Source organism: Lagopus muta, chromosome 1 (assembly GCF_023343835.1).
Source record: "Lagopus muta isolate bLagMut1 chromosome 1, bLagMut1 primary, whole genome shotgun sequence".
Classification (NCBI taxonomy): Eukaryota; Metazoa; Chordata; class Aves; order Galliformes; family Phasianidae; genus Lagopus; species Lagopus muta.
In genome coordinates this window covers 2,172,600-2,197,528 of record NC_064433.1, presented here as the reverse complement: position 1 = coordinate 2,197,528, position 24,929 = coordinate 2,172,600, and the positions used below count along the sequence as shown (strand labels likewise).

General features: G+C 41.9%; 1 protein-coding gene across 2 annotated transcripts in view; it reads right to left on the bottom strand.

Annotated features, from left to right (window-relative positions):
- Window positions 1-2,693, bottom strand: part of CHCHD3 (coiled-coil-helix-coiled-coil-helix domain containing 3) — a 165,729-nt gene extending 163,036 nt beyond the window's left edge. Inside the window, exon 1 of one of the 2 annotated variants that reach the window (XM_048933702.1) lies at window positions 2,524-2,693. In XM_048933702.1, the coding sequence (XP_048789659.1) occupies window positions 2,524-2,604 (81 nt within the window). In that variant the 5' untranslated portion in view covers window positions 2,605-2,693. The remainder of the gene's footprint in view (window positions 1-2,523) is intronic. The other variant, XM_048933787.1, reaches the window with a different exon arrangement.
- Window positions 2,694-24,929: the final 22,236 nt, after the last annotated feature.

The following is a 24,929-nucleotide window of genomic DNA, read 5'->3' as shown; positions in this document are numbered from 1 at the left end:
AACTGAGAGTAAGAGGAGCACCCAATATCAGATCTACTGTACCCCAAGGAAAAAACACAAAGGCTGCCCTGGAAATAATGCCCGCTGGCCCACAACGTCAAAGGTGGATGTTGGTGGTATGGCAGTAGATGTTGAACCCTCCAACCAACGTCCCATTACATTTTGTTGCTGTGCAACAGAGGCAGAAGAGGGGCAGTCTGACAAAGCGGTATCTGACACAAAAGTGCGTATGAAGCAAAGAGGTGGAATTGAACTCCTCCATGTGGCAAAAACGGCACCCACTGACATTCATCAACACTTGCTGAATGTTTATGGATTCCAAAGAGTGGATGTGAGCACAGTGAGGTGGTGGTGCCTGTCAGCGGTGGCAACAGCAGGTTACTTCCACTGGTACAGATTTTTTAGTGCACAGCACGCAGGCTCTTGTTCATCACTGGCAAAAATACAGAGCTAATAGTGATGATCACACTGAAAAACAAAGTTTCGCAGCTGAGAAACTGCTCTATTAAACAGTGTTATTATGCTCTTTGTAATTGCTGTATTCTCCACAGAAATAAAAAGAAGGCATTACTTCTGGAGCAACCCTACATCTAACAGAAAAAAACATCATGTAAGTTCTTATGTTTCAACTTAGAACTTTCCTTGAACACCATGAACACCGCTTCGACTACCCTTAAAAACTATTTTTCATTAGAGAGTTCTTTACAGCACAATGTTTCTCACTGGCAGAAATCTGCAATAAAGAAGTTTTGCTACAATTTGAGCTCTAACATGCAATTGAAGAGGTAAAATTCCTCCATCATAAGATTTCTTGCCTTAATATCAAATCTTTCAACCAAACTTGACACAATTAGTCTTAGGAATATAAAGAGAACCAGTTACAGATATCCCACTGATTAATGAATCTGTATTTCCCTATCACCTGTGATATCATGCAGTTTTCATAGTCAATGTTTCAAGATACAGAATACTTTATAGAAGTTTCAATACGATACAACACAGAAAATTCAACAGCACTTCCTAGTACTGAAGCAGCTGGAGCCAACAATAAAGCAACAAAAGCTCACCAAGCACAGGAATCAAATAAAAAGAAGTTACAAAGATGATAAACTCTGCAGTAACTTAATAGTGACAGTAATTAAATAGTAACTTAAGATACAGTCACCTATTTGACCAAGACCATTACACATCCAGAACAGGGAAATATTAGTATGACAAAAGAAAAAGCAGGAGTTACCACCATCCTTCGTTGTGCAACACTCCTCCCTATCAGCAGGGATAAAAGACACCTTATCATTCCTGCTATGAACTGCAGTGCCTTCTGTTGACAAATCACTGTGCTGCAAGATTTTGCAGTGTCTTGTGCCACGAGCTATCTGCCCTTTGCTGTGTTACAGGCAACAGCATGCCACAAACTGGGAAAGAACGCGAATGCTTCTGTAGAGTGAACTGAAAACTGGATATACGGAATCATGGAATCACAGAATTTATTGGATTCGAAGGGATCTCAAGATTCATTGAGGTTCATTGAGGTCCAAGCCCCTCTGCCACAGGCAGGGCTGACACCTACCAGATCAGGCTGCCCAGTGCCCCATCCAGCCTAACATTAAACATCTCCAGAGATGGGGCATCCACAACTTCCCCAGGGAGCCCATGCCAGCTCCTCACCATCCTCTCAGTGAGCAGTTCCCTCCTGACACCTATTCTGAATCTTCCCTTTTTTAGTTTAAAACCATTCCTATGATTATAAGCACCCATTTGTGCTATCACTATCTACCTGCAAAAAAAGTTGACTTCCCTCTTGTTCATAAACTCCTTCTAAATACTGAAAGGCTGCAATTAGGTGTCCCTGGAGCCTTCTCCAGGCTGAACAAGCCCAGTTCCCTCGGCCTGTCTTCACAGGAAAGGTGTTCCAACCCTCTGATCATCTTCGTGCCCTCCTCTGGACCCACTCCAACAGTTCCACTGTACTGGGGACCCCAGACCCTGACACAGTTCTCCGAATGAGGCCTCACACGGGCAGAGTAGAGAGTAGCAATCACCTCCCTCCCTGCTGCCACCTCTCTGTTGATACAGCTCAGGATATTGTTGGCCTTCTGGGCTGCGAGAGCATGTTGCTGGCTCACACAGCTTGTAAGAGAACGTGGGAAAATGATCAGCTCTGAGACGTGGAGATCAGAGAAGGCACAAAACAAGTTCTTCCAGTCACACATCTCTCTCAGCACCGTGCTGCCCTTGGAGACAAGGCCGAGGGGCCAGCACAGTCACAGCAAGCTTCTCACCAAAGGAGAAAGTGACAGCAAGACTTTAGGATAATAAGGAGTAAGAGGAGGAAACGAGCAAAGCTCAAGGAGAGAAGGGAACGGGAGGCAGACGCCGGCAGCACAGCGGCACAAAACGGGGAGAAAGACGAGAGAGGCGCAGGGGCAGCGCCGGGCAGGCCAGGCCCCACGTGCCCCTCAGAGAACGGAGAAGAATCTGTCCCAGAGAAGACGCCCAGGCCCGGGGCAGCCCCGCTCTCACCCGCACGCCCTTCACCACCGTGATGTTCTCATTCTCGTCCGCCTCGAAGGTGACACGCCGAGTACTGCCGGTGGCGCCCATCTTCGCCCGGCGCTACCAGGCCGCTGCCAGGGACGGCCCCAAGGAGACTCTCTGTACCCGCTGCCAGCGCGCCCCTCAACAACGCCGCCTCTCATTGGGCCGTCGCTCGCTTCACCCCGCCCTCCGCGCCTAGAAACCTTCTTCCTATTGGCAGCGAGGCCGTAGCCATGGAAACCGCGCACACCCGCCGAAGAGCGGCGAGGCACCCGGAAAGGCTGAGGAAACTTTTTCAGTTAAACTTCCCGAGGGAGGGACACAGACTACTACTCCCAGGATCCTTAGCGCTGACAGGCGGGGGCGGAGTGCTGGGCTCCTGCGCATGGCCCGCTGGGTAGTGTAGTTCTCTCTGGCCCCCGGCTGAGGGAGCTGTGCATGTGGGGAAATGCCGTTCGTCGTGGCCCAATGTGGCTATCCCTGTGTGAAGGTACGTTCTGGATTTGGGGTGTAGTTGTACATCTGTCATCCCAAAGATGTTACAATGCCTCAGGATGGGCCCCTGTGGGAAGTGTTCCTCAAGGCTGTGCTGGAGCCCTAAGCCTGTATCATAGGATGTTTGAGTTGGAAGGGACCTTTGAAGGTCATCCAGTCCAAATTGGCACCTCAATCCATTTTTATAACGTTATAAAATTACCATTAACCCTCTTGGACCATTAACTCCTGTCAGTAATTACCATTAGCCCTTTAGACATGTAATCTTCGTTCCAAGAACTGAATAATGTTAGTAACACATAATGTATTTTCTCCTCAGCCTAAAATAAAAGGTTCACTTGGATCTGGCTGCTCTGCAGGTAACATCTGTTCTGTAGGTTGGATGGGGCTGGTGGCCTGCCAAGATTGCCAGAACTGCAGAGATTTGTGCTGGGGAGAGGCCTGAGAGGAGAACAAGGTGTTCTCTGGTGTATAACCTCGGAAAACATGTTGCATTTTGGATGCCAGTAATGTTGGAAACATCTCTGAATTTCTCTGTCCTAAATGTGAGGCAAGAAATACATAGCAGGTATATCTCACAGAATTATAGAATTATTTTGGTTGGAAGGGAAATTTAAAGGTCATCTGGTCCAACTCCCTGCAGTGAACAGGGACACCTACATCTACATCAGGTTGCTCAGAGCCCCATCCAGCCTGACCTGGACTGTCTCCAGGGATGAGACATCCATCACCTCTCCAGGCATCCTTTTCCAGTGCCTCACCACCATTTCTGTAAAATCTCTTCTCTTTTAGATTGAAACGTTTTTCCCTTATCCTGTTGTACCATACCCTGCTGAAGAATCTGTCCTCTTCTTTTTCATACCCCTTCTTTAGATCTTGAAATGCTGCTCTCAAGTCTCCCAGGAGCCTTCTCTTCTCCAGGCTGAACAGCAGCAGCTCTCTCAGCCTGTCCCCGTAAGGAAAATGTTCCATCCCTTGGATCTTTTCTGTGGCCCTCTTCTGGATGCACTCTGACAGGTCCACATTTCTGCTGTACTGAGGACTCCACATCTGGACTCCAGTGCTCCAGGTGAGTTCTCACCAGCACAGAGCAGAGGAGGGGGAACAGCTCCCTCGACCTGCTGACCACGCTGCTTTTTATGCAGCCCAGGATATGGATGTTGCTGGTTCATGTCCAGCTTACCATACACCAGTACCTCCAAGTCTTTTCCAGCATACATGAATATACGTGATTTTTCCTCTTCTACCATCTGGCCTCTTCACTTATTTTACCCATTCACTGCATTTTGTTATTAGCCAAGATATAATGCACAGTGAAGCCTCTCTTGTCTTCTGGGACTTGTTGCACTGCTGAAGAATAATAATAACCATAATAATTTGCAAAGTCTTTTTTTCATGGAATCACAGATTTGTAGAGGTTGGAAAGGACCAATGAGGATCATCATGTCCAAGTCCCTGCTAAAGCAGGTTTACTATAGTGGGATGCATTTGGTACAGCAGATTTTTTTGCCCCCCTTCCAAGTCTTCTTCCTGGCTTGAGGAAGGCAGTACTATTTGTACTAAATTACACTGATCCTTTCCACTCCTTTGCAAGACGTCTGTCCCAATGTGTTTACTGCTGATCACAATGGATTACTGCAGCCTGTGTCAACTGACTCATTTCATTTCTCTGAGTAGATATAAACATCATGATGGTTGTATCAACAGCACTGCTCACATGTTCTCAATATATTTTCAAGCAATTTTTATTTGGATTTAAAGTGTTTGTCAGCTGGCATTTCAGCAGTATCTGCCTTCCTTGGGGCTTAAGATATTGCTGAAGCATTGGCTGATAGCCACTTTACTACCAAATAAAAATTGCTTGAAACTATATCCAAGACAGATGAGCTTGATGTGTGTGACGTAATGTTGATGCCTGTTTTTATAAATGTTAAAGTAGTTTTTATGAAGGGTCAGTATTAGAAATTCAACACCCATGTAGCTGTAAACTTCTAAGGGAATAAATGGACTGTGTATCTGTTTGGCATGACACTTTGTTAGCACCAGCAAGCTGAGGGTATTGTATTTTTTTTTTCTGCACCAGGGTCAAATTGTATTTATTCAGTTAGCTATGGAACTACTGTGGGAATGCCTTCTTCAACCCTGAATATATGTCTTCTAATATATTTGTCCTCTCCTCTGCTTGACGAGTTCTGAGAAAATACTCATGTCTCACCGAGCAGAAAGATTTATATTTAGGAATTAAGGTTTTAACAGCACCTATTTCCTACTGTGGTTTTTTATGTTTGCTTTGAATGACTTGGAATTACAGAACTCTGTAATATATGCATAGATCGTGGGCAAGGGGAGAGATCATTCTTAAAGAACAAATGGTCAGAAATTACAACCCCAAATTGCTTTGGGTCATTTTAATGTGTCCATAAGGTTCAGTCACTGTAGAAAAAGCAGGGCTGAGGTACCCCAGAATTTATGGTTCCCCTATAATAGGTGGAAATGAAAGACTATTTGCTGCAGGCCAGAGCAATCTATATGTCAGAAGCTTTTCTGGTGGACTGTCAAACATATTTGAGAGCTCTTTCAAGGACACTGCCAGATGAAAACTATTGCAAATCAATGGCAGAAAAAGCTACTTCACATTTGCAGATGAAAAAACATTCATTAACAACTGGCAAATACTCATGTTTATTTTGCAACTCTCACAAGTGATTTGCAAATAGAAAAAGAAGTCGTTCTGTGTATAACTTCAAACGGTTTACATGTTCTCATGAGTAACATGCATATTTTAAAACTAGTGTTTATCAATGTGGTATATAGATCTGGCTGCACTGTGCCATAGAAAAAACAACAACCTAGTTTAGACTAAGCAGTGCAAGCAGCAGACATAAGTAAAGCATCAAAAAAGAGCTCAGCACAGAATAATTTCCATTACTACTCAGCAGTGTTAATCCATCTACAGGAGTTCTGTGCAGCTAAGTCAGGCTTATTTTGATGTGTGTTACCTCAAATGACTGCATCCTAATCTTCAGTCATAGCAAAACTTTTCTGAAGTATATTTGATAAAGTGACATGACCAAGGACATGCAGTAAGTCAGTGCCAAAGTAGAATGCTGGTCTTACTTCTTTTTAGTGCTTCCTAGAGAGTATTTTTCTACTAAGAAGAAAAGATAATGCAAGAGCAAAGTGGCACATAAAAATATAGCAATCAATACAAGCTTATTAACTGCTTCTGATTCTTGTTTGATCTGAAAGTATTTATGAATTGTGTAAGCTGAAAATCCATCTCAAACTGGTTGGCTTCAAATATTTCATCGTGTAGCTGAAAAACAAGCAGTATTTTACTAGATTTAAAACATTTATTTCTCATGGTGCCGTGATCTTTTCCACATACTCCAGACATTTCCATGGGCAGATAATAAACAACTGATACTTCATTAAAAAGCAGTGCTCTTGTCCAGTCTGGATTTGTTCTTGCCTTAACATATTCCTTTGTGGTAGAAATAGGTCTTGTACCACTCAATACTCAAGATGTTAGCTACAATGTGAAGCCACAGAGCAGTGAAGGACAGGGTTGCCAGACATTCACTAACAAATAAATCCCAATGAACCCAGGAACATGTCAGTATTAAATTTCTGACTGTTGTCTCAAGGTTTATAAAATGCCACGAAAACACTTGATAGGTGAGGTGACATATAAAGGCTCATTGCACACCCACTGTGAGTTTTTATTCTGCAGAGGGTCATCCAGTTCAGTCCTTGCCAGGGTGAGCGTGTTGTACTGCATGACTTAAAATGGTTGTCCCTTGATGGTAATCTAGTCCTTAGAAATGTTCAGCATGGATGGACTTTGGTAGTACCTAGGTTCCTCCTGTCAGCATTGATCAGAATTGCAAAGTCTGCAAGTTCTCCAGGTCTGGAAATTACTCTTTCCTGTTGGATGTAACAGCCCACGTGCTTTCTGCTCTAAGATGAAACTTCATCTGTAAATAATGTATCATCAGTGCATTCCTAGTGTGCTAGATCCTGCCTCCTTTGGTACTATTGGCACAACTTTTGGTACCTGTTATGGCTACAGGGCACATTAAGCTGAACCATCAAATTCTTCTAAATGAGTTTTTCATACATATTTAAGAGCTTTGGTTATATAGAGGACAGGATACATTCCTTTTCAATTCTAGTTCAGCTCTTCCAGAGGATGAATGACCATGGCTTATCTCAGAATCGATGCTGCAATCATTGTTTCATTTTTCACAGTGTTTTATTCACATTAGTTTAAGACAGGGGCACTTTTGAATTTTGCCACACGCTCAGTGGCACCCTATCTGCAACAATTACCAGTTGATATGACATCTATATGGTTTGGTTTCCTGTGCAATGAAAGTTAACAACCTCATCAGTAAATAATAACTAATTATTTTTCTGAGCAAAAAAGTCAAATTCAACCCATCATACACATTGCAGGCATGAAACTGGATTTCTAGTCGGTGTTTGAGACCTCCATGTGATGAGTGCCATTTTCAGAATACTACTACCTCCTCAAGATCAGTTCTAGGGTACCTGTGCTATTTTTCTATTCTTTGTTTCCCTGTTGGCTACTACACACTGATACTGGATTACAATTATGCTCAAATCACCCCAGAGATCTCTGTACTTTCCACATTGGGCAGCCTGGGTTCCACGCCTTGCAGCACTATCCACAGGAAGTTGTTGCAAAGCTTATTTAGTTAATGCATATTGTGCAGTTCAGGACCCTCGGATTTGCCTGTGGGCTTCCAAGCTTAATATATTAATATTATGTCATATTAATCTGTGATTATTTATGTTGATATACTTTTATCTGACGAGTGTGGTTCACATCAGTAGCGAGTGAGCTGCAGGATTTGTAGCCAGCCTGTCACTTCCAAGACCAGATTTGATTCATGGTCTCATTTCCTGTTTTTCCTCCCACTGCTCACAGCTCTTTTTTTCCTTCTCCATGGTCCATTTATTAAATGTAGAGTTAGAAACACAATTAGAATTTACTCAAGTCTATAATATCTGAATACGAAATCTTTGGAACAATAAAAATTCTTTTCCAAACCTGTCTTATCTAGCTTGCCTGTTCAGATGATGAGCTCGGCCTTCCCTACTGACTGAATAAATGAAAAAGAAGCATGATTCCATCAATTCCAAGCAATGTCAGTAGGAGAAATTGTGAAATTACCAAACACTGCTATAAGGCCTGCAAGAGCAAAAGCACAATGTTAGGTGAATAATGTTTATATGGCTTTCTGTATACGCTGCTATATGAACTGAACACCAGAAGTGTGGAATGCATCCCACTATAGTAAACCTGCTTTAGCAGGGATTTGGACCAGTGCTAGGCACTGATACAGCAAAAGCAATTGGTGAAGTCTCAAATAGAAGTGAGGAAGCTGTCTCCTGCCAACCATGGTTGAACAGGAACAGTAGATCCAACTGGGGCTCCACCTGAAAGTATTTGTGCAAGTAAAGAGTGTTGCTGAGTTCCAGCAGCAATTTAGATTGGTTTTCAAAGGTGCCAGGGATATATATGGTCCCACATCCTTCCTTCACCTGTGCCACTTCAGGAGTTCCTGGGTTGCGGTTTACGCAAGGGCAAGAGCAGGGGCATATACAAGGGATAAGCTAAGAATATTTCCCTTTCTTCACCCATTAGCATACAACAGGTATACTTCTAAAGGGAAACTAACACTTGGGGGAAAAAAAAATCAAATAATCATTCGCAGAACTGACTATTAGAACTTTTGTCACAAGGAAACATCTGCAGTCCAGGCACAGCCAAGTACATTGTGCAGGGAGCTGAATTCACACTCTAACAATACACTTCGTAGGCTATGGTTTGCTTTCAGTTTGCTCTGTGCATTCATGCACTCCTCTGTGTCTGGTCAGATGAGTCAGATGAAAGCACTTCTATTCTAGGTTATATTTTGAGTTTTATAGAGCACACTTTCCAATTGGAGAGCATCTGAAAACATTTCGAAGTGTCCGGTGTATCTTGTACAAATAGGTTTCTCAAATTATTTCAAAAGAGGCACACAGTACAAAGCTTGTGGTCTGTCTCCTTGAGTGGTTCATCCAGTTTGTGACAACAATCTCCTGCTGCTTTTAGGCAACAGAATTACTCATCTGGCCAAGAGGTGTCTGTGGTACTTCCCAGAAGAGTGCTGGTGGATGAGATCTGCAGATGAGTGTACGATCACAAAAAGCACAGGTCATGGCCCTATCACAGCTCGTATCTCCCTCTAGAGGTTGGTTCCCTTAAACTCAAATAAGCTTCATAATTAAGTCACCCATACTTGAATTACCTTTAGAGATAACAAAACAACCCGATGCAACTGTATTCCTAAAGAAGGAATATGTGCCTAGTATGAGGTCTAACAGCCAAGCAATGTGTCTGCACTGAAGAAATCAGGCTCAACTCCTTCAGACAGCTGAGGTATTTGAAACAATCCTGCATCCATGACATTATCTATGAAGACACCTACAAGGAAAAGCCTAACCACCTGTCTGTGGTATGAGAGGCTTTCACTTGTTGCACTGAAATTTATGTTATGGAGTAGAGCAAAGAATTTGTTAGACCAGATAATATTGTAACATTATGGTAGTCCAAACAAGTTAATATTTTTGAAGACTCATCAATAATGCAGTTTGAACTGCTATACAGAAAAGCCTTTTTGCTCCATTCCCCTAATCTCTGGTGTGATGCTCATGCTGCCAACATTCTTCTGCATCCCAGGGTTGACAGGTTCAGTCTCCCTTGAGCCAAGTCAAGGGATAGGATTACAAGTCATTTCCACCCTAAGGCCTTCCTTGGAAAGACTATGATGCCAGAGTGAGGTTTCTGCCTTCTCATTCTTGAATCCCCAAAGCCACCTTCAGCATCTTCTCCCACCTCCCACCTCCTGCCCTTTCCCCTGATCTCCAGTGCCAGTGTCAGAGCTGCCCCATTTCCCAGCCCTTGGCCACTGAGCTCATGCTTGCGTCCCTTGGGCAGGGGACATTTGTGATCATGAGGACACCCAGCTCAGCCCACAGCAAGCCTAGCTATCTTGAGATGCTGCAGTGCTGGGTCAGCACAAAGCCCATGGGCTTCGACTGCTGCTAAAAATCACATTTACTACACATTAATAGGCTACATTATCAATGTGACAGGGTCTGCAGGACAGAGAATAAGAACAGTAAAAATACTTGGAAGAAACAAATATATTTGGACATACAGAAAGGTCTTGAAGTCTGGCACAGAAATTGAAGCCTCACTTCAATTTCTAAAAGCCTATAGAGAATGAAAATTCAGTTTTATCTGCTTTTTTTTTTTTTTTTTTTTTTTTTTTTTTTTAATAAATTAAGATGCTTCTGGCAATGCAGGGCAAAGAGAAAAGCTTTTTGTTTTTGTCTTTTGGATTGTTGTTTTTCCTGAAATTGTCTCTTTAATACGCAGGAAGGTCTAAGGGAATACAAAAATTAATTTCTTAGTAGAGGAAGTTTATCTGGATTGTACTGGATGTCACAAAGAGATTCATGGATTCAGGTGATTGCTGAAGACAGGGTTTGCCTATCAGAGGTGGTCTTCTGTGCCAGCTTCATTGCACTTGCCTTCATAAATAGACAAGTGGCTGGGACTGCAGCACAGAACTGGGTTCAAGCTGCTTTGGTACAAAAGCAGAAGGATTTAGTATTTAACATCAATGTCAGCAGAAACGTTTCATGACCTTCAGCAGGCCTCTGCCCCCTATGGAGTTATTCATCAGAAAACTTGGCTGGGCTGTAGCATCATCTTAGACACATTCAAGTGCCTCCTGCAGAGAGCATCAAGGGCTAGAGGACTCAGCATTGATAGTCTCTGTGGCCTCGCTCCACTGGGGCTTGAGTCACAAGGGCTGGGAGCTGCATTTTCAGAAGCAGGTTTTTTTGATCATTATCTATTCTTTCTGCTCTGCCTGAAGAGAGAGAGATTTGAAGTAATCTCAGTTAATATTCACTTCTTCTTCCATCATATCATTAGATGCTTCCTCTGCTACTTCAACTTTTTGGGGCTGAAATGTACAATTCCTCTCTGGAAAACAGTTACCTGATACTTCTGCATATTATTTATGCTTCCTCACCACCTAGGCAGGCACCTTGTCACAGAATAGGCCTGAACAGTGGGCAGAGCAAGCAAGTAGGAAGAGGATGATTATGGTGAGCTTTGTAGAGACACACAACACTGCAAATCCCAAATGATATGTGAACTTTCCGATGCTGAAGAACTCAGCCTCAGCCCAAAACCTTAACATGAACAGGTTGCTCAGGAAAGCTGTACACACCCCATGCCTGGAGGTGTTCAAAGGTGTTGGATAAGGCCCTGGACAATCTGATCTAGTGCCTGATTTAGTAGCTGGCAACTCTGCCCATAGCAGGGAGGCTGGAACTAATTGATCTTTCAGGTCTCTTCCAACCCAAGTCATTCTATGATTCCATGATCCCCAATCCCTCCAGTAAGCATTGGAGAAGTCATTGTGTGTTGGAATATCATCAACACAGCTACTAAAAGGACCTTGTTTCTTCCTTTATAAAAGCTTATTTGGCATGCCTATTATATTGTTTGACATAGTCCAAAAGGAAAAGACAAGTATGAAACACAGGATGCATGCAGAACTATTCCAAAATGGAAGGCTATTCTTAGTAGGTTGGTATTCAAGAGAAAAAGCAATACTTAGCAGTTCTGAATACTAACTTCATTGAAACTCTTCCTATAGTCATTTCCACAGGGAAACTCATCCCAAGTGAACTAGCCTCAATCTTATGGTTAATATCTGGGAGAAATGTAAACCTTTGGTTAAATCTAATGCCCCAAGTGATACTGAAGGAAAAATGATCAACACCACGTAGCTGGAAATTGCCTGAAGCTAGAAGTATTTTGTTCTTCAAGTGATCTTAATTTCATGTATCCAAAAAGAAAATGGAGTAGCATTAGATTCTTTCTTCACACAATGGTCTTGAAGAATTTCCCCCAAGGAGATTATTTTTATTTAATTGAAAAGTACCTGCATTCCCTTTATCTCATTATAGTAGCTTTAAACAAGACATAGTCTGTGGGAATCAATGGGGAAAAGTCCTCTATTTGCTATCCAGGGTATTCCATTTACACTGTTTACTTTTCCGGTAGTAAATCTTCAAGGAGGCTGTCAGCTAAGTTAGTGAAGTGCCATCATAATTAAACAGGAGATTAAACAATTCATGAGTGGTGTAACTATGTAAAGAAGTGAATTTACCTCTGCATATAGGGTGAGTAACACAAATAATGGCATTCTGCCCCCAAAATTTTGAAGTATTCCAAAGTAGAGGCAGGACAGATGAGAGTCCAGGAAACAATTAAAAGGTTAAAACAAAGCTTGAAAGTGAATCAGAGAGTTTGATGTTTCTATCTTGACACGAAGAAGATTGATAGGTAATTTGATTGTAGTGCTTAAGCACTTTACAAAGAGAAAATATTGGAGCTTTTCAATCTAAGAGAATAAAGTATAATAGCAAATGGATGTTAAGTCATGCAATTTGCAGAACAGATCCACAACGAACTGAGACAAACTCTCAGGAGGAGGCGAACCTTCTGGCCCCTACCTGAGTGTGCACCACAAGTTCTTCATCAGAAAGGCAGAAGTTATTTGTAAATGGTTAAGTGGTTGAAACTGAATGAATAGCATTTGTGAATGGCATCAGTCAAAGTAGGTGATCTAATGACTTGAGATTAAAAAACTATGCCTGTGACTGCTAGGACTTCTCTATCAACTTACCTGCCTATCACAGGCACATGGAAGAAGAAAATAGGGAACAAACTCTCACACTGCTTTGGAAAGTGAGGTATCTACTCAGATCTGTGTGGGGTCATCCTACGCAAACAAGAGAGTGTAACTCAGGAAACCATATTATGATATTGCCATGGTTAAGCCCCTCAGCCTGTGCTGAAAGTGTGACTTTCAGAAATGCAAGCTGGCTGAGGCTCTCATTTGAGGCTGAGGCCTCAAAGCAACCTGTCACACCAGTTTCTGTCAAGCTTTATTCCTTCTGACAGAGGCCAGAGCATCCAGTGTGGGCAGTTACAATAAGTCTGGTCCATCACAGAGTTCGACTCAATCTAGCAGAGGGAACAGTGGTCACACATTGGCCCTTCCACTCATACACCCCAGTAGTCTCCAGTTTGTGCTGACAGTTCTCTACCTTCTCCAGAGAGTCATTCTGCTAAGTTTTTTTGCAGCAGAGGTGACCACAACAAAATGTAGAGCACTGTATTGTTTGCCAGGATGGACAGGAATGGTTGACTGTGAAACTGCAGATTGATTAATTATACATGACCCAAGCAGATTATTTACTCAGTAAGAGACTAACACAGGATCTTTTGTCTTGTTTTGAGTCTTGCTTGTTAATCTGTTTGATTAGGCAGTTTGTAAATAACAGATAAATAAAAATTGGGAATATTAAACGTGACTGGTGTGTAAAGGGCAGCCAATGCTCACATAAATGAGCAGTAAAAGAGTAAGTTTTTTTTTTAATCAATTAAAATGGTAAATAAGGAACAAAGCAGGGAGAGAGAAACAAAAATGGCCATCTAAAATGTAGATTGCTATTTTGAAAAATTCTGAATTACTTTATAAATGCATCCATATAACATACTGAGCTTAAATATATTTTTACCCATTGCTCGCGAAGACATTTGGAAGGTTAAGCACTGTTACCCTTTTTTAAAGATAGAAAAGCTGAGGTGCAGAACAGAAGAGTGTCTTCCTCAATATCACACAGCGTGTTTGTGTCAGAGCAGAGAGGACCTCGGCGTTTTCACTGTGGGAAGATGCTCTGTGGAGCATCCTGTACATCCAGGCTGGTGCACATCTTCATCCCAGCCCTGCTCTACTTTTCTCTCTAGCTCTATGGTGTGCTGCACAAGGTTTCCTGCCCGAAATCCCAAGGGAGCAGACCCAGAGCCCCACAAGTTGCTCACCTGCCTTACAGTGAAGCCATGACCCAAATCTCCAGGCTGTTAACCGTGCTTTCTGTAGTCTGAACATTGCCCTCCTTCCACTGTAAATGAGGACCCTTGGGCTGAAATGAAGCAGTGCAAACTATAACAAATCTTCTGTCAGTGCACATCTTTTCTAGGAGAAATAAATGCAGATTTTTCATTCAACCACAACTGCATAAAAGAACAAACTTTCATAGTCAAGTGCTCAAATGTTCAGAGATGCCAGCAAGCTCTCAGAACATTCACTGTGCATATGCATGATGTAGAATGTTAATTATGTGATCCCATACTGTTCCTTTGCACAGGACACCTACCTTCAGTGTGCAGGATAATGGTACTCCTCTAATGAGCAGCTATGTGATATTTTGCTTTCACATTGTGGTTCTGTGTGTGGCCACGTGCTTTCTTTTCTACACACTATTCAATCCCAGCACTCAAGTCAGTGATTAATGCTCTCAAGAACTTCTCCATGGCAACAATCAATCTGTCATTCCCTAATTTTCAAGTGCTTTACTTTGCAACATTAACAGGGTTTTCTGTTAAATTGATATGTGTTGTGCCCTATATTTTAAATACTAGGCTTTGCTCTGGGATGGAAACCTTAAATGTAGATGTCTACTTTGATTTCAAAGATTGCTCAGGTAGATGTAGCAGAATACTTTCCACTCCGTATGATGTGGTTGCCTGTGATAATTGGGAGATACATTTGGTGATGCAAAAGGGACACTTCTGTCCTATTCTTCTACTTAGGATTAGTAACAAATGGTTGTATGTGACAAAAATGAGGTAATTTACAAGACTATTGGGGAAAAGAAGCCAAGACGTCCATCCACACAGAAATAAATGGGAACAGTAAAAAGCAGTTGTCCTTTAAGTAATAAAGTCTATGCCCAACTGTGTGTCCTCAGCCAGAATCCTTGAGTCCTGGATTGCTCCATCGTAAATCACGATGTCAGTTTGGTTTCTATTTTCATTGCTTAGAGGTAACCATCAACAGATGGTGTTTTGAAACACTCATGATTTTGGCTAATAGAGTTACTGTTGCCAACTGTCCTGTCCTCCAAGTAGTGATTAGATTTACTATTATTAATAAATAATACATAATAATGATACAAACAGTCCAAACCCTGAAGTCCTCAGTCCTAAGCAACTCCTACACCCTTCAGTACTTTGTACTCGTATCTTTGGATGACTAAGTGTTTTGCTCAACAGAGCCAAGTCCTCCTTTCTGATCTCTGTTAGCAATCGGTATTTTTTTAATACAGATTCTCATGGCATCCTCCGCGTGAGCTCTCACCAATGGGAATTCCATATGGTGCTTAGAACAGAATTTGCTCATGCAGGACTCAGCCACAGCAACTTTAATCAAAACTTTCATTAGATACCCAGAGCTGAGGAGCCAAAAACTCTGGCCTGCTTCACGCATTCATATCTAGTCGGCCCCTTCCAATTCCACAGAACTCAAGTGTTCATTTGAAAGGAAAAGTAAAATCCCATTCTTTACAGTTATTGCGATAACCTTCTGTACATGGCCGGAAGGCGAGCCGACGACTTCTATCTGAGCAAATATGTGCAGTATAAGGCCAATCCTTGACAATAAATGAATTTCTTGTACTACTGACTGCTGGGAAACAGTACAGAGTACACTGAGAAAACAGCAGAAGGTGCGAGAAAATCCAATTTAAAGCCAGACTTCAAAAAAGAGAAGAGTATAACCCTGAGAGTCACTATTCTGTACGAGTAACTCCTACACTCAGTGAAATTAAGGGCAATACTGCAAGGAAAAAAATGTGCTTACTGTTACCCTGGAGGATCAGGGAACAGCAAAGGGGAGGGGAAATATATGAGACAGGAGTGACAGGTGCAGTATGAGTGTATAATTAAGGAAATCATATTTCAGAACTAGAGTATGGTATTATTCCAAATTGAGAGCCTGAGCTAAGGAAAAGTACAAATGACTTGCAAGGTTGTGAAGGTCCTAAGAGAGTGTGACGCTCTCCGTAATCAGCAACATGATGCAACCAGGCTATATCATCCCTCTCCCATGGAAAGCAGTGCAATTTAAATTCCATCATATTTAGCATATAAAATACTTTCAGGCAACTGCTTAAATAAAGATCTGCCTGCTGTTACATACCTCGATTGCTCTTGGTGACCAGATTAGGCATGCTGCCATTTCCTACTGCACTGCTTTTACTTAAATTCTGGCTTTAATTGTACAGACCAGTCCCACCAGCAGTTTTGCCAGAGAAAGGTCTGATGATTTAAAAACTTGGCCCAAAACTTCAGAGCAGAAGTGGCAGTAAACATTAGTCACAGTAGCAAACTAATTTGTTTTCCATATGGCATTTTCAATGGAGTGTGCAAGATTCACAAGTGAAATAATAATTACAAATGAGGAACACTTAAAAAAAAATTATCTCCGTGAATCACTTAAAAGGATTTTTTTAATTAAGTCAATAGTTGATTATCTTGGAGATGACACTGGCAACCAGCTTACACTTCGTTTTGTTCTCAGGGACAGTGTTGTCAGGGGCAGAGAAATTCCTGCATCTCTTCAGCCCTGGGTGCTGCTGAGATAGAAGAGAGGAGAGAGGAGTGTTTGATTCCCTTTTGAAAATCAAGTGGTGAATATTTTCTTAATAATGTTGTTGTCTGTAGAAGAAAATTTTGCTCTGCAAGATGTAGGGTCAGTATTACTGGTGAAGCCAAGTCAAAGACAGATAGTTTAAGATACCCTCAGAGCTGTACTTGGTTGAGCTCAAAGCCAGCTCAGGGCTGGAAATTATGCTGCAGGGCAAAACAAAATCAGCTTCTTGAGCTCTCAGCCCTAAGGGAATGAAACCCAGAACAGGCTACTCTCCTTCCAAACTATTGTTATGGAAAAAGAGAGAAAAAAAAAAAGGGAGAAATATAGATATATATAGAAATATATACACAATAAAGATGGAGCCAATAATTTGTTAGCAGATTGAAATTGTGAAAGCCCGGAATCTGTAATTCCAATTAATATTTTGAAAGTCTAATATTCCAAAATTCCTAATTAATGTTAATTATTGACTCGTCAATAAAGCAATTTAAATCATTATACAAAAAATAAGCTTTCCTAGGCATAACCCCTTTTCTCTGGTGTTATGTGACTTTCTGCACATCAGATGGGAAGAAATATGAGACTTGTTTGTTTGTACTCACTTGCAAGCAAGATATTTGACAACTTTCACTCAATCATTCATGTTCTAACTCACAAATCAGCCTAAGGCCAGTTCTTCTGTCTGATTTTCACTGCCAGTCAATCACTGGGAACTTGCAGAAGTGAATGTTACTATTTCCACGGACAGCTGAGTGTGAGGAAAGATTTAGACTTCATGAGTTATATTTTGATTTCTAGTAGAAATGCTGATTGTACTTCACTTTTTAAATGCAACTCAGGTTCTCTCTGTTCAGATCTTCATACAAATTTGGATTACTCTTCTTTTCTCTTAATGGCTGTCTAGAATAAGCACAGAGCCCTGTTCTGAATGCAGAAAATCTTGAGTGTAGCAGAGTGAGGCTGAATTAATGAAATGACCCTCACTGAAAGACAGCTCAGGCCTGAAGCATCACATCCCGTGGGGAAATGTCCACTTCTATCACATTTGCTGTTCAGGGAACTCAAAACATTTTAAGGGTATGATTTTTCAGAAGAGCCTCGAGAGAATATAGTTCTTCCTTCTCTCACTCAAGTCCTTTTGGGAAATGCCTAAGTCAGAAAGATACTAGAACTTTTTGCCAAGACTATTACAGAACAGGCCACAGGCCACAGTTTGTTGAATATGGAGGAACAGACTGTTTTTTGCAGATATGTCCACTCAGTAGACAGGTACGAGAGATGGCCAAGTCTCTTCCATCAAGATTCATGTGGTTTCTCTATTGGATCTTCCACTGGGATAGTATCAATTCTCATCTCTTTTTCCAGTGTGCTGCTTTTCAGTGTGAAGAGACCCAAGGCAGGAAGACCAGGAAGACATGGCACTGCTCATCATAGAATCGTTATGGTTGGAAAAATCCACTAAGATCATCCAGTCCAATCATCAATCCAGCCCCACCATGCCCTCAGTGCCACATCTCCATGTTTTTTGAGTACTTCCAGGGACAGTGAGTTCCCCGCCTCCCTGGGCAGCCTGTTCCAGTGCCCAAACAGCCTTTCTGAAAAGAAAGTTTTCCTAATATCCAACTTGAACCTCCCCTGGTGTAACTTGAGCCCATTCCCTCCCATCCTATTCCTATTACTCCCATCTCGTCACAAACTCCTTTCAAGCAGTTGTAGAGAGCAATAAGGTCTCCTCTGAGCCTTCCCTTCTCCAGACTGAGCAATCCCAGTTCCCTCAGCCATTGCCCATAACTCTTGCGCTCCAGAGCCTTCACAGTTTGTTGCTCTTCTCTGGACGTGCTCCAGGGCCTTGATGTCTTTCTTGTACTGAGGGGCCCAAAATTGCCTTGCCCTTGAAATGTTCTTTCTTACTCTGATGCTGTTGTCTACACTGAAGTACTGGTTTGGCACATTAGACCTGTAGCTGGACTCCCCAAGTCCCTCACAGTGATTCATGTCTGCATTCATGTCTGAATCACCTACAGCCAGTGGGACTGAAGCTATGACAATTTTTTGCACTGTGCTCACAGCCAGCTGAAGTCCCTACCTTCTCATAATGACCTGGCTCTTAGGATGAGGATGAAAGCAGTCTGGTCTCAGTTTGCTAAGCAGCACCACAACGTGATTCATTTTCATGCTTCACAATTTCCCTGTCATGATTTTAGAAGTTCAGGTATTCCTGAAATGCTGATGCTATTCTTTCAATTTCTCCTTGGCACTGTTAACACAACACTGTTCAGGCTATGAGTTAGCATCCCCAGCTTCTGTTGTACACAGATTCTCTTGGTCTGGTGTCACTTCTCATGCTCTCCACATACCCTCACTATCTCCAGATATTGAGGTTGGCTGGCTTAAAGCAGATGTCATCACCATGGCAGAAGTTGAATGCAGTGTTCTAGAAGCAGTTTTAAGGGAAAAGGCTAAACAAGGTTATTGGGCTTCCTACACAAATGTAGCCAGTACAACCAAGGCTGGAAAGACTCCTAATGGTTTTTCCTGGCTTAGAGAGCCAGTCATCACAGACAAAGCTTGGCTGTTGGCAGAGGCTATGTGCTGAAACTGAAGACAGATGAGTTGTCTTTGCTCTCCTAATAGGAAAGGCACAGTGAAATGGATTGTGCACTGTATATCCATACTCCAGCACAGAGACAGCAGTGGAAATAGGTGTCTGCTCTCTGAAGCTGTCCTAGACATCTGTTTTTAAGATGCAATACATTGTCCTCTGGATGGGCCTCTTGCTTTCCTCTGTTTATAAGGGGAACCTGGTGTAACTAACTTAAATGTAGCCATCTGATACTTGCGTACCCAAGTCAGGGCAGATAAATTCCACTCCAGGGCACTCATCTCTTGGCTACCTTGTGTGTTAGCATCAAGAAGAACGCAGCAATGCACAGAGCATTGAATGGGGCATGAGATGCTGGGGCCTCTTTTCACTGTCTGCCCATTTGTATTTTGAGGTGCTCTGTCCCTTCCTTATGTCTGTAGGGTACCTGGCATGCTGAAGCCTTGATCTCTTAAGCTTTTAAAGCTTAGGGAATGAAAATAACAATTTTAGGCTGAGCTGGTGCCACATAGCACTAGTTCACAGAAGGGGTACTGAATCTTCTCTTGATATAAGTAATTACTGTAGCACAAGGCATTGCAGGTGTAAGTATGGAGTGTCTGTCTTCGGTATGAATCTCGAATGAAAGTGCGCTGAGGTTCCTATTTTGTAGGTGCAATTCAGTTCATAGTCCAAACATCTGAGCCAAAACAACTCAATATTAAAGTGATAAATTAGAGCTATTAAATATGTAATGGTGGGAGCAAAAGATATGCTAAAAACATAAAATAACTACAGGGTAATCTCTGTTGTATCAGGTAGAAATAATACAATAGCAGAGACAATTCTGGATTTTAATATCTTATCTGAGGCTATTCCATGCAGTGTTATTGCTGTATAAATTTATGAGCAAACTCCTGAGGCCACATTTGTTTTCTATCTGTTGTTTTTCCCTTGACTTTCATGGCACTTTGGGATTATCAGTGCTGGAGGAGGAGAGATTTTGATTTTGATTTTCTGGTTTTGAATCCACAGTATTTCACATCATGTTTTGTTGGTGGATGGAATTCCAGGAAATCATGAAACTTGCTGTAAAACTCACAACACAGACCTCCAACGTGCCAGAGATATTACCAATAAGGAGTTCCAATCTGCCATCTTCAAGCTTTCCCTCACTAGGATCACACTGCACATGACAGATTTGGTGCAAAAAATGCCTGAAGCACTGCCTGCTGCAGGGAGGAGGACAAGTGCCCTCATCAGGCTACACGACTGTGAGCAGACAGAGGAAAAACCTTGCCCTCAGGACCCCTGGAGAAAGAGATGTAATAAAATTAATTTACATATCAAGATCCTCACTTAAAACACAAAAAGTCTCCCATCTGACTCAAAAGATGTTATAAAAGGATTCGATTTTATCACTGTGAATTTGATACCCTTAAAGAACCTTGCCAGTATTGTTAAGACTCTCTACATCCATGAATGTTAATTAAGAAAGATCATTCAGATGGCATTACTGAAATGCTTAGGTTATACCAGGACTTTGGCTTGAAATGGGCCATGACAGCTGCAGAAGATTCTGCCAAATCTTGCCCTGGGCACAAAATTTTTTTGTGACATTTGTTTTCCGGTCAGAATATTGCAAAAAGATGGCACTGTATTATTTCTGGGCGCATGGGGAATGGCCCACCTACAAAGCACTATTGCCTTAGAGCCACCCAAGCAGCTCTTGAACTGTTTGCACCAACCACTCCCCGTAGCGATAGAGCACAGGGTGGGAAGGGGATCAAGTCAGTAAGAAACTGCAGGAGGGGATTTGAAATAGAGAATAGTGGAGCTGGAATCCAGCCGGGTCAGTGGGGTTAAGCTCCTCGCTGCTGCGCAATGCCCTGGGATTTTTAATGGCTGTCAGTGTTGAGGAGCTTGTCTTTCACATCTCGTCTGATGGCAGGAGAGGGGGGAATTAGTTTACTCTTTTTAACACTGGGCTTCTGTACTGCAAGTGTCACAAAGGATATCTCTTTGCAGGCAGATGTCGGCTGCCAGTGGGAAGCTGAGAAATGCCAGTTTTAATTAAAAGCTTTATTTTCAAATACAATTCAGAGATTATAAGCAGTAAGAAGGACTTGTCCGCTGGGAGGCTTCAGTGTGCGGCCCTGAGCAAAACAGCAGTAATTGAAAGACAAGGCCTAATTCCCCTTCTCCCAGCTGGGTCTAACCACAAGGCAGGGACATCAATCCAGCCCTTCAAGGAGGGCTGGGAGCACCTCAGGTTTGTCATTGCCTCTGCTGTTGGAGGGAAGGGAGCCAAAGCAAAGCTTTTGGATTTTCCTATCCCTTTTCTCCAGTTGGCTTATGAAAACAAAACAGAGGTGCAAAGCGGTGAGAGAGGGCTGAAAGGCACCCGTGTGAAACATCTTCATCACATGCTCAAATTCTCATTATAAACTTGTGTTTTCACATAATTACCCCGATCTCTAGCACTTGCACCCATGCTAATCTACTCCAGTATTGTTCTAGATCACAGGAAAGCTTTCATGGATTCAGCTGGCTGTGGTAACTTCACACATTTCCCATTTCATACAAAAGGCATAGCTGAAAATGGGACAACAGGAGACACAAGTGCTCTATGATAACTTTACTTAGCTGATGGTAACTCCAACTGTTCAAAGCTCCGGGGGTTATATTGGCCACTTTTAAATAATTCACCAATTTTAAACAAATAACCCAACAGCTCAACAGCTCATACCAACAATTCCGTCTGTACTACAAAATCACCCTCACCATATCTGCCCTTTGTCTTAACAAATTTTTTTATAGTGCCTGTACTTCTAATCTCTTGGTGGGTCTGTTTCAGTACTCATCATACATACATACAAATGAAAGTAAAAATGATGACAAGAGAATCAATTTTCTCCCTTAGAATTTAATGCAATTCCTATTTTTTGCAATCTACACGATTCTTTTGTAGAGAAGCAGATTTACCAACAATGGGCAAATCAAGTTTTTTTTTACAGTATAGTATTACCCCATGTAATGCCCTCTCCCACACCAGCAAATTTTGGTTCTCCGTTATGTGAATCCCCATCCCTATTTCTCAAGAGTGACTCTGAATGTTGGGCTCACCAAGTGAAAATGGAGGATTTGCCATTCTCTTAATGGCAACAACTGTGTCTTAGCTGCTTCTACAATATGTAGAGTCTCTGAATCACAGAATTATTCAAGCTGGAGGGAAACTTAGGAGATCTCTATGCCAACCTGTGCAAGGCAATGTCACCCTTCAGATCAGACCAGGCTGCAAAGGGGTTAACATTTGCATCTTGAAAACTTCTGAGGATGGAAACTGCATGGCCTCACTGGGAAACCTCTACCACTGCAATCTGTGACAAAATTGTAGTTATTTCTAGTCTGACTCACTCTTGTTTTCATATCCACTGTCTATTGTGCTCCTACAAGGTAGCGCCAGGAAGAGTCTGGTCAAGTTGGTCAGCCATGATCTGTGCTGGGGTAATCCATGCTAACCTCTCCCAATCTCTTTGGAGAAATTCCAAAGAATACTCCTTCCTATGCCCAGAAATACACTCAAGAAGAAACACTCCATGATTTTCCCAGAGACCAAAGGGAGTCTGACCAGCCTCTGCTCTCACTGATCATCCTTTTGGCCTCATGTTTTCTTGTCTGCCTAATCTCTAAGGAAATTATTCCTGTTGTCTCTGTCCCTGGAGGTTTTCAAGAAACATGGCACTGAGGGACGTGGTCAGAGGGTATGATGGGGATGAGTTGAGATTGGACTAGATGATCTCAGTGGTCTTTTCCAACCTTAACAATTCTATGATTGTAGGAAAATCAAATCAGATTATCTATCACGTTCCATTGCTATTTAAGAACCTGGTCTTTATAACCACAAAAGCATAACAATGATGCAGTTTTTACAGGATAAGGAAATTGGGGATTGCTTTTAAGATATTGTATTCCAGCCAACACAGCAGGGATTAAATAATTGAAGTGTGAACTGCAAGGACTTCTGTAAGCCTTAAGAATCCTTAGATGAGGCTGTAATAGATGTGCCATGGGTTTCACACTTGCACACATGCCCCCAGGTTGTACTTGCATTAAACACACAGGAAGTGCTTTCAGTGTCTTCCTTTGGAGCATCAGACCAAGTTCTTCAGTTATAATGGTGCAAATTTGGAAAAACTGAAGTTGGACAGATCTGAAGGTCTTACCTTCGTGTATAGAATTATTATGTTTTCCCCTTCCTTTTTCTCCTTCTTTCTGCCCATTTTTCCTTGTCTCTTTCCATCCCAACTGCTTTTGTACTGTTTCAGGTTCTATAGATAAATTTAAATGTAAGAAGATACATTACAAGAATTGATTTTCCCTAGGGTCAGGTCGATCGGACTGTATAAGCAAGGAATCTACAATAGCTCAAAAAGAGCAAGCTGTAGTAGATTAATTAATGATATGCAGTATAGAAACATCCCAGTAACCAGAGCTCTTCTCAGCTCACCTGAGCTATTAGCTGAATCTCTGGTGGGATTGAGCAGCTCACTGCCAACCTAACAATATACAAATTTCTCTTGGAGAAATCACAGCAGTGTCAGAGCTTTTGAAGATGCAAAGGTTTGTCTGCCCTTACTCTTTCAAGGAGAAATCACAGTGTGAGGTAAATAAACTTTTGAACAGCACAGCACTGACCTGCCTAATCTGTATTGCAACCTAATAAGGGAAATAAAAACCCTGCTGTAAATTCATACACACTTTTTATTTTCCATAGATATTCAGCTTTTGGAAACAACAGGAAAAAAGATTGACACTGCTTTTTGGTGCTTTTGGAAGAAAAATATACTGAATCATCAGTATGAACTAAGATATTTTTATTAAAGTGGTCTGATGGTTAGAAGAGGATTGGGAGATATAAGTCCTGTCTTGCCTTCCCAGCTCTAGGAGATACATCAGTTACCACTGGAATCCAGTGGAGGAAGCAGAGGAAGGTGGGTTGCCTGCTATTTCTCTGTCCCTTGTTCAATTTCTACATCATACCCTCAAAACCAATGAAACTGAATCCTTGTGGTCTCACTCAGGCCAAGTGCCTCAGTGGGTTTGTGGATCTGACCCAGATCATACAGTTCCAGTGAAACAGCCAAAATAATAATACTGCTGAGCATTCAGAAATGTTTAGAGAAGCCTGGTTCTGACAGAAAACTTCATAAAACTTGCTTTCTTTCCCCCAGAATTATGTTTTCACTGGAAATAGAAAAAAAAATGAAATAAATGAAATCAAATAATTAAAAAAACAAATGTTTTGGTGAGATCACACCAATGAATGCAACTTGCATGGTAGAAACTTTCTGCATCATTTAGTTCTGCTTTTAAAAACACAGTGGAAGATTTCCAAGGGCTGGCATTCTGCTTCTTATGTCAAAGCCAAAGCACTTGAAGGACTTCTGCAAGATCTAATAAAAGATCTAATAAGTCCAACAGTGAATGGCACTGCTGAAAAAGACTTGAGAGTAAAATTTCCAGAAGAACTACAGCAATGTGTGAGATGTGATACAAGATGCAAATGTGGAGATAAATGATCAGGAGAGGAGATTTTGAATGGTTTAAATGAGCAGCACTGTTTGTGTGGGGTCAAACTGAGACAATCTCATGGAGAAAGCTCCTACCTTTGAGAATCTCCTACAAGCTTTGCTCCCTGTTCCATCTCTTTC